Below are 9157 nucleotides of genomic sequence, written 5' to 3'. Positions count from 1 at the left end.
GGAAAGGGGAAAAGAAGGGAAAGGGGAAAAGAAGGGAAAGGGGAAAAGAAGGGAAAGGGGAAAAGAAGGGAAAGGGGAAAAGAAGGGAAAGGGGAGGAGAAGACGACTTTTGCTTTTGTTCTTAAAAAGTCCAACTTTGCTCTAGAGTGCCTGTACCGTAGGTGGGGAAGATGTAGCTGAACACGGCCCTGAGCTTGGCGTTGGTGGTGAGGCCATCGACCACGTCCTTGACACTACGCAAGGTCATCCGGCAGAAGGGGCTGAGCAGGGACAGCAGCCCCGAGCGGCTCAGCAGCCGCACCAGCGGCAGCGGCAGCATTTTCAGCACGCCCAGAATCCAGAGCCCTTTGGTGACGCTCTGCAAAAGAGGAGGGCAATGCACAGAGCCCACTGGGGGGACCCTTAGGGACTCCTGGGATCACCTTGAGAACCCCTGGGGACTTTTGAGGATCCTTTAAGCCATTTCAGGGACCCCTAGGCCACCTTGGGACCCCCCTGGGGACCTTTGGGCACCCCCCTGCTGCGGGGGAGGCTGCAAGCAGCCGGGGGATGGATGCAAAATGGGATTTTTCCCTTTATTTGCTGCTTAGCGATGTGGAGAGGCAGCGAGGAGAATCTGCAGCATCCTGGGGAGGGGAGAACCCAACACCACGAAACACTGCTAGGGTGAAGCCCTGTTTCCCAGGGGTGGCAGAGCACAAATCCAACTTTAACCCCACATGCCGTTAATTGTGATTACCCGGGAGGTCCCGGAGCACCGTCCCGCAGCCATCGGGGCTGCAGGGCTCTGCGCACCTCATCCCTCGTGCCCCACTCAGAGCACAGCTGAGTGGCTTAAGGGCACCCCCTGAGCAGGGTTAGAAGCTCCGGGTGCAACATGGGGGTTTTGAGGCAGAAAACGCAGGTTTTGAGCTCCGTCCCGCTGCACTGGGGCAGTTGTGCAACGCGGCCGCGCTGTGCCTCTGCCAAACAGCCGGGCTGGCACAGGGCAGGAATCTCCCCCCCTAAAAAGGAGCACGTGAGCCCAGGAGCAGAGCCAAGTGCTGTTACCTTCACCAGCCGCTTGAACTCATCGATGGCGGCTTCCTCGCCGGGGAACTGCTCCTTCAGCCGCTCGAAGTAACCCCTGGTCCCGGTGCAGAGGTGGATGGCTTTGTCACGGCCGGGCTCACCCAGCACCACGGCGTCGAAGCTGGGCGGCATGGGAGCCCACTCCAGCTGCCCGTCCGTCAGCTGGTCCACCAGGAAGCGCCACAGCGAGCCGTCGTGCAGCTGCCCCACGTAGTGGATCCCTGCGGAGAAACGCCGCGTTTCGCTGTGTGCGTGGCACTTGGGGATGCTGGTTCTTCCTCCACCGCAGTCCCACGGAACCCCCCCCCCCCCAGCTCCCCACGCCAGGAGCAGAGTCCACGCTCTGAAGGAACCCCACCTGCTCAGCACTGCATATTAGGAGTGTGGGTACTCGTTAATACAACCCCGCGCTGCGCTGCTGTAAATAATTAAGCGTGCACGGGGCGAGGGGCACCCGGAGCTCTGCCTGTGCAGGGGATGCTGTGGGGTCTGGGCCCATCCCCGCCGCACACCGGTGGGGCACACCACAACGGCAGCACCGCAATGGGCAGCGCTACCGCGTCCTCCTCCAGAAAGAGGATTCCGGGGCAAAGGCAGCTCTACCCTCTGCCCCCGCTCATCCCACCGGTGCGACGCTATGCCTGCCAGCCCCTTCCTCTTCTAAAAGGTTTGGGTCGCAGCCCGCAGCCCTCCCCGTGCCCGCACGTACCGGTGTCGAACTCGAAGCCCTTCTCGCTGAAGGCATGGCAGCAGCCCCCCAGCCTGCCGTGCTGCTCCAGCACCAGCACCCGCCGGCCCACCTTGGCCAGCAGCACGGCCGCCGCCAGCCCCCCGATGCCGCTGCCGATGACGATGGCATCGAGCTCCGCCGGGACTTTTTCTGGAGAGAAAACTGCGGGATGGGGGGGTCCTCAGTGCGGGGGGTCAGCTCGGTGGGGGTGGCACCCGAAATGTTGTCGGTGCGGCGATGTCGTGGAGATGGGGTGCTCTGGGAGTGGGGATCCCAGGGTTTCCGGGGGGAGTGCAGGGATGGGGCACGCGGGGGCTGTATGGGCGGGGATGAGGCACTCCTGGGGGGCACGGGGCCCACGGGGGGATATGGGGATGGGGGTGCCGAGGCATCCCGGGGGAGAATAGGGACGGGGCACCTGGAGAACCCCGGGGAAGTATGGGGGTCTTCGGGGTATCTCGAGGATGGGGGTCCCGGGGCATTCCGGGGAGCACCTGGGGGTGGGGGTACGGGGATGGGGGTACCTGCTTTCAGCACGTTCCGACGAACCGCCTTATCGGTGATCAGCGGAGCCGGCGGGCGCCGGGTATCGACAGCGAAGGGGTTGGGGCCGCGGGACCCGACCCAGCGACACAAGGTGAGGACGGCGAGGACGAGGAGGAGGAGGGCGAGCACCGCGTACAGCCCCATGGCGCTGCCCCGGGCTGCTCTGTGCCGCTCCGGTCCGCACGAGCCCGCCCCCTTCGATTGGCCCCGCCCCCGTCCCGCCCCCTCGGCCAAACCCCGCCCATCTACACCAAGCCCCGCCCCCTCCCTTGCCCCGCCCGCGCGGTGCATGCCGGGTGCTGCAGTCCCGCGCCGCTCCCCGTGGCTCCCAGGACTACGGCTCCCGGCAGGCAGCGCGGCAGCGCCTGCGCACTGCGGGGCGGCCGGGAGGGTCGCGGCCGGGAGGTCCCGCCGCCGCTTCCGGTGGGCGCGGGGTCAGAGGGCAGGGCCGGGGGCAGCGGCGGCGGGAGCGTGTTGCGGGGCGGCTGGGGTACACGGGGCAAGGATCTGGGGCCGAGGTTACGGGGTAGAGGCCAACGGGGGGCGGGCAGGGCCCTTGGGACCCCCTTGGGGACCCCTTAAGCCACGTGGAGACCTCCTAGGCTGCACTGGGGACCCTTTGGACACCCTTGAGGACCCCCCAGACCACCCTGGGGATTTCTGGGGATCCCGTAGGCCACACTGAGGACTCTTTGCAACCCCTTGAGGGTCTCTTAGGCCGCTTTGGGACCCCCTTAGGCCCCTCTGGGGACCTCTCAGGCCACCCTGGGGACCCCTGGGGACATTTGGGCCCCTGTAGGCCACCTTGGAAACCATTGCGACCACTTAGGCCACCTTAGGGGCCTTTGGGGACCCTTGAGGACCCCTAGTGACCCCCACTGACCGGCACCACCTTCCCCCCACAGGCCATGAGTGCCCACCCAGCGGACGCCACACAGCCCGAGGAGCCCCCGCTACCCCCTGAGCCCCTTCCCATGCATGTCAGGGGTGAGCAGCACGGGGCCTGGGAGCGGCACGGGGCAGTGTGCTGGTTTTCTTGGCTGAGATCCCAGCCCTGAGGCCTCCCAGCCTCCTGTAGGTGTTGGGGTAGGGATTGTTGGGTTTCATTATGGCATGCAGGGCGGGGGACGCCTCTGAAGTGTCCTGATAAAGGCTGTAGGGGGCAGGTGACCCCCTTGGGTTCTTAACCAGCTCTTGCTTCCAGCATATGCTTCCCTTGGCAGGGATCAGCGCGGAGCAGCGGTACGCCCAGGAGGAGTGGGAGGCGGTGGAGGATATCCAGTCAGGTACAGGTCCCAGAAGTGTGTGGGATGAGGGCACAGCTCACAGAGGGGCTGGGGAGTGGCATGGCTGGGGTGGTGGAGGAGAGCTGGGAAAAGGGCGGAAGGGCTGGGAGGAGAAGGAGTGGGCTGCAGGCTCTCTTCATTCCCCACCATCGCAAGCCTTGGTGTTACTGCAGCACCAAGGTGTTTAGAGCAGCACAGGGGCTCCCCAGGACGCAGCTGCTGCTCTGGGGTTGGGCAGAGCTGGTTCTGGCACTGATTGCCCTGGAACAGATGCAGGGCTGACGCTTCCCTGTGCCATTCTGCAGTGCTGCTGGGGAGGTCAGCTGGTCCTGTGCCCCTCATATCCTTCAACGAAGCGCTGCAGTTCTTCCAGACCACAGACCTCTCTGAGTGCAGGGTATGTGCGGGGCCAGTGGCTCCATCCTTTGCTCCAGAGTCGTTCCCTGCCTTGTGCTCCTCTTTCCCATTGCTTCTGCCTTCCCTTAGCCACGCTCTGTGCAATCCATTCCCTCCCAGCTCACCTGCTGGCTTTTCTCCCAGGGGACCGGTGCACCCTCATTTCTTTGCCTGTTCTCCTCTCCACAGAAGAAGATCCAAGCAACAGTGCGCAGGCAGGGCCTGGCTGCTCTGCTTCACTTCCTCTTCGGGCCCCCCCGGCTCCAGCAGCAGCTGCAGGGTGAGCGGGACCTGGCTCTCGCCATTGCTCAGTGTGAGTGTCCCGTCCTGTCCCCCAAACACAGCCATACGTGTGCTGTTGTCCCCACCAGTGTCACACTGAGCACCGCTGCTCCTACACGAGATTCATGTGGAGCAGCTCAGGGGGTCTTGGGCGCAGCATGATCTGCGTTCTTTACCTGTGGCAGTGTGCTTGTCCCAGAGGATGTGCTTCTTGTCTCCTTTACTGACACACTGATGTGTGCTGATGGGGGGGGGGGGGGAACAGATCTCCTGACCCCCTCTACCACAGCAGCTCTTCCACTTGTCTGCCTCCAGCAAGGGAGCTGCACAATGCCGGGCAGGGGCTGCATGGCCCTTCCTTGCTCAGTGACCAAAGCAAATGAAGTGTGAATCACAGAATCATAGGGGTTGGAAGGGACTTCAGGAGATCAACCAGCACAGCTCCACTGCTAAAGCAGGTTCCTTGGGCAGTGTTCGTAGTGCCCTGGCTCCTCTTCTCACTCTGCATCCAGCACAGCCTTTGGGTCTGGCTGTCCCATGGAGGGTTGCTCGTGCTGAGCACATTGGTACAAGGAGAAATCCTCACCTTTGCCTGTGGTTTGTAGTTGGTGCAGGTTCCTCAGGCAGTGCTGCCTCAGCCAGCAAGATTTCTCATGATGTTGGAGTTACGTAGCACCCCAGCACTCATACAATACACTGTATTATGTTTCTGCACCTCTTGTGCGTTGTTTTCTCCCTCCATTCACTGTTCCTGCAGGATAAACGTGGGGAGGACATTATCCTTGTTGCCTTAGGCAGTTTTCTGTGGGATTTTGTTCCCAGCTGGCCTCCACTTCACCCTGCAGCTGGTGGTGGTTGCTGTCCCACCACGTCCCCCTGGTGGCAGCTGCGTGCAGCAGCCTGCTCGGTGTCTTTCCTCTTCCAGGTGGCTTGGATGACAACCAAGCAGTGCACATGAGAATCCTGCAGACCATCTACAAGAAGCTGACCTGCTCCCGCCTGGGATGCCCACGCTATGGTGCGCACTGGGAGGAGCTTGGCTTTCAAGGTACAGCATGGAGAGACCTCAAGAGCAAACCTCTGCCCAGAGAGCACTTGGTGGTCCCATTCCCTCCTCCAGAGGTGGGATCCGGAGCCGTGCTCCTTCCCTCTCCCTTTATGCAGCTGCTGTTCCTGCTGTTGTTTTGGAGCAGGTTTATGGCTGCTGCTGTCCCGGACGGATGTCACAGGTGGGACAACATCTGACCTGGTTTGCCCAGTGCCAGCTGCTGCCCCTGGCACAGTTACCTCTATCTAGCTGGTGCCACAGAAGTAGCTGCTGTAGCTGCTTTTCTGGGGCTGTTAATGTTCTTCATTAGCAAGCGATCGCTGCAGCTAATGAGGCGTTTCTGGAGGGCTGGTTTATTAGTGAAGCTCTGGTCAGGGCTCTGGCACTGGGGTTGTGTCACAGGTTGCTTTCAGCCAGTGCTGGGTAATGAAAACAGCGTGATTAAAGCTGTCTGTGCCTTGTCAAATGCGACTTCATCCGAGTTTTCAGTCTGCCTGACTGGAGTTAATAGGCCAGTTCGTAATGAAGGCTGAAACCCTCAGCAGAAGGTGAATGACTCCCTCTCCTCTATAGCATTGAGTACACAACTGGTTTGGGGCTTCAGCCTTGGGGTAGGTAGAGCTTGAAGCTACTAATTCTTAGAGATGTGATGGAAATAGGAGTGTGGGTGAGAGAGCAAATGTCTGTCAATGCCCACATGAAAGAGGCCGTGGCACCAGTTCGGTGCCTGTTAGGCCAATTCCCAAAAAGCCTTCCCCCAGGAAGCCATTCCCGAGGAGAATCATTGTGGTTCCATTGCTCGTGAAATGCCAGGGCTGTGTGCAGGCGGCCCAGGAAGGCGGGGAGGTGTCAGGCTCATCAGACTGCCTTTGCTTTCCAGGTGCAGATCCAGGGACCGACCTGCGAGGGACGGGGATGCTGGGCTTGATGCAAATGCTGTACTTCGTAATGGACTCACAGATGCTGCCTCTAGCTCTAGAGATTTTCAGGCTCTCCCAGCATGAGACACAGGCATGTCCTTCCTCCTCCTTTGCTTGCCCTTTCCAGTGGTATTTACCTATTTATTTCTAAAGCTTAGGGAAAGGTAAGCAATGAAAACCTGCTGCTCTTCGGAGTCAGGGCTTGGCATTTTGCTTTTTGCTTGGTGGCAGTTCGGCAGTAATTTCTCCATCAGCCAGAGCAGCTTGGATGGCTGCGTGGTCCTCCTCCCACTGGTCAGGTGGTGAGGAAGGTGGGCCCTGAAGAGCTGAGAAGTGCTGATAAGAGCCAAAGCCAAACCCCCTGTGTTGGCTTTCTTCTGGGAATAAGATTTCAGTGAAGAGAGCTTCCCTGGATCAAACGTGTTTTTAACTTGAGATGCCGATATTAAGCTTGCATCTTAAGCTTATTTCTTAAGCCTGGATGGGAGCTTGGCTGGAGGTATAACGTCCATCTGAGCCCATACTCATAGTATTACTATCCTGATCCCTGAATCTGTTGCCTGCACCCTCTCAGCACTGGTTTGGTGTCATGCAGATGCAGCATAACGGGGCCGGGGGTGCTTGGGCACCTCAGTGCTGGAAGAGAAGAGCCCCCTTCCAGCAGAGCTGATGCAAAGCCAGTTCTCTTGCAGAATTTCCCTTTCTCCATCATGTCCGTGAACATCACCCGCCTCGTGCTGCAGGCCCTGAGGGAGGAGTGTCTCTCCAGGTGAGGTGTGAGCAGCCAAGGGCTGTGCGCTGGGGCTGCCGGGCAGGAGGAGCAGCCCTGCTCAGTCCTTTGGAGCAAAACGCTTCCCTGGGGTGCGCTGGGGTGGGGGGCAGCGCTGGCTGAGCCCTCTGCCCCCATCCAGAGAGTGCAACCGCAGGCAGCAAGTCATTGCCGTGCTGAACGACCTGTACGCGGCGGCGTTCCTGCAGCTCTACCGGGTCTGGAAGTCGCAGCACAAGACCATCGCTGACTCTGGCTTTCTCCTGAAGGGTGCGTTGCCCCACGCTTTGCCCCCTGTTCCCAGCTGAGAAAGCAGCCTGAGGCTTAGGGAAGGAGCCCGGTGTGTCTGGTACACGCTGCAGTGTCCTGCAGAGATGAACCCAAAGGGATGGGCTGCACAGACAGCCCTGGCCACTTGCCCTTCATCTGCACACGGAGGTTTCCCACAGCTGTGACAATGACCTTAGTGCCCCGTGTTGGTTTTCTTCCCCCTTTTGACATCTCCAATATTACAGACCAGCCCCTGCTGTGTTCAGAGGATACAGTTGGTGCCTTTGGGTGCCAGACCACGCTCTGGTTCTCACAGCTCGCTGACGTAGCATGGCACATGGTTGCATAAGCTCTGTTTGCAGCACGCTACCTAAGTGGAGCAGTAAGCACTACATTAAACAGCGGGGATGTTTACTCTGGAGGAGACGGCCCTGATGTAAACAGAGCTGCTTGGGTGTGTGCTAATGGCTCCCTCGTAAATTGGGGTCCATCTGCTGTGCCAAGCTTTGTCCTCCGTCCCCAGCAGCTCTGGGGCTTCCCCTCCCTCGGGGTCTGCTGTGGGTGCTGCGGTGGTCGGGGCTATGTTGCTGAGCTCCGCTGGGGGGTGACAAGCAGCCTTTTGTGCTCTCATCCCTCTCTGTGAGCAGACATAACTGTGAGCTTTCCAGGAGGGGATACAGTGATACGCTGGGACTGAAGATACAAAGCTTGTCAGTATTTGGGGAATGCTTTACACAGGAGCGTGCATCCCTGACACCATCCCAACCTCACTGTTTTCATGTTTCTCTTTGACCTTTCCAGAGTTGGAGTTCTCCACCAAAAAGAAACCGAAGCAGCTCCTGAAATCCTTGGAGACCTACGTGAGCAGAAGCCCGGTGTCCGCAGCAGACGGCATCCAGCGGCCGTCCCCTCCGTCCATCAGCAGCAGCCAGGCTGGTGAAGAGATAAACTTCACGGGCATTTGTGACCTACAGGTTGAGCTGGAGGGAGAGGCACGGCTGATCTGAAATCAGCTCCTGAGGGGCTCAGCGCCGCGTGGGTTTGCAGCACGCGATGGCGCTGGGAGGAGAGCTGGAGACCCGGGCATTCAGCAGGGCGCTGCAGAGGGCACATTTTGCAGGCAGGGTGGCTGTGTCCTTCCCTGCCTCCCCTAGCATCCTGGCTGCAGTTTGCTGGCGTCGCTCGGAGCTGCAGGCACAAACCGCAGCCTTCGACCCTTTCCACGTAGAGGTAGTCAGGCTGATGGGTCAGACCCGGTGTTCGCTGGAGCATTTTCCAGCCTAGATGGGTCTGTCATTTGAAATCTGTTGGCGTAGGAGGAAAAAAACCAGCTGGGTTTTGTTAGCCACCAGCCTTGGGCTGGGCTCCACACCTGCCCTGCTGTCTCAGATGTGCGGCGCTGCCCGTCCTTACCCCAGTGGAGGGACTGGGGCTGCTCTGGGCCGAGCAGGCTGGAAGTGCAGGTGGGAAGCCACAGGTGGGAGGGAGCTCTCCCTGCTGCAGGGCTCAGTGCTCCGGAGCACGTGGAGAGGTGTGAAACATGAAGCTTTGGGTTAGAGCTCCTTATTGTCCTGTGGTGCTGGTAGTGCCAGCACAGACCCATGGCTGCGGTTGGGGTGGGCAGCAGCTCCTCTTCTGGGGAGCCCTCCTTGCCCCCTCCCCCCCCAGGGTGTGACTGTGCATGGATGTACCAAAATAAGCTGTTAAAAGGGAAAAAACACTCCTTGGCGTTCAGAGCTTCCTGGTGTGGGCTTGCTGGCGGTTTCCCTGGCTGGGCTGGGGGCGAGGTGGGGCAGGGCAGGGGGCTGGGTCCTCGCTGTGCCTCAGTTTCTCCCTTTC

At 60.2% G+C, this 9157-nt stretch overlaps 2 protein-coding genes across 7 annotated transcripts in view; one reads left to right on the top strand and one right to left on the bottom strand.

The window, feature by feature from the left end:
• Nucleotides 1–2524, bottom strand: part of RETSAT (retinol saturase) — a 6691-nt gene extending 4167 nt beyond the window's left edge. Inside the window, exons 1-4 of the mRNA XM_021374892.1 lie at nt 2326–2524; nt 1781–1963; nt 1051–1292; nt 157–358 (exon numbers count right to left, since the gene is read on the bottom strand). Coding sequence (XP_021230567.1) covers nt 157–358; nt 1051–1292; nt 1781–1963; nt 2326–2491 — 793 coding nt within the window. The 5' untranslated portion in view covers nt 2492–2524. The remainder of the gene's footprint in view (nt 1–156; nt 359–1050; nt 1293–1780; nt 1964–2325) is intronic.
• On the top strand, nt 2388–9041 carry ELMOD3 (ELMO domain containing 3). Of its 6 annotated transcripts, XM_021374898.1 has the most exons (10): nt 2645–2770; nt 3253–3334; nt 3571–3633; nt 3939–4030; nt 4219–4342; nt 5237–5359; nt 6240–6370; nt 6972–7048; nt 7191–7318; nt 8120–9038. In XM_021374898.1, exons 2-10 carry the CDS (start codon nt 3256–3258, stop codon nt 8323–8325), a joined length of 1023 nt encoding a protein of 340 aa, XP_021230573.1. In that variant the 5' UTR covers nt 2645–2770; nt 3253–3255; the 3' UTR covers nt 8326–9038. The 6 variants fall into 6 exon arrangements, with proteins under 6 accessions (XP_021230570.1, XP_021230568.1, XP_021230571.1 ...); XM_021374895.1 differs by lacking the exon at nt 3253–3334 and having other exon boundaries at nt 2388–2770; nt 3904–4030; nt 8120–9041; XM_021374893.1 differs by lacking the exon at nt 3253–3334 and having other exon boundaries at nt 2388–2770; nt 3904–4030; nt 4174–4342; nt 8120–9041.

Source organism: Numida meleagris, chromosome 21, assembly GCF_002078875.1.
Source record: "Numida meleagris isolate 19003 breed g44 Domestic line chromosome 21, NumMel1.0, whole genome shotgun sequence".
Classification (NCBI taxonomy): Eukaryota; Metazoa; Chordata; class Aves; order Galliformes; family Numididae; genus Numida; species Numida meleagris.
Note: the sequence above shows the minus strand (reverse complement) of the source record. Positions and strands in the feature narration are given on the sequence as shown.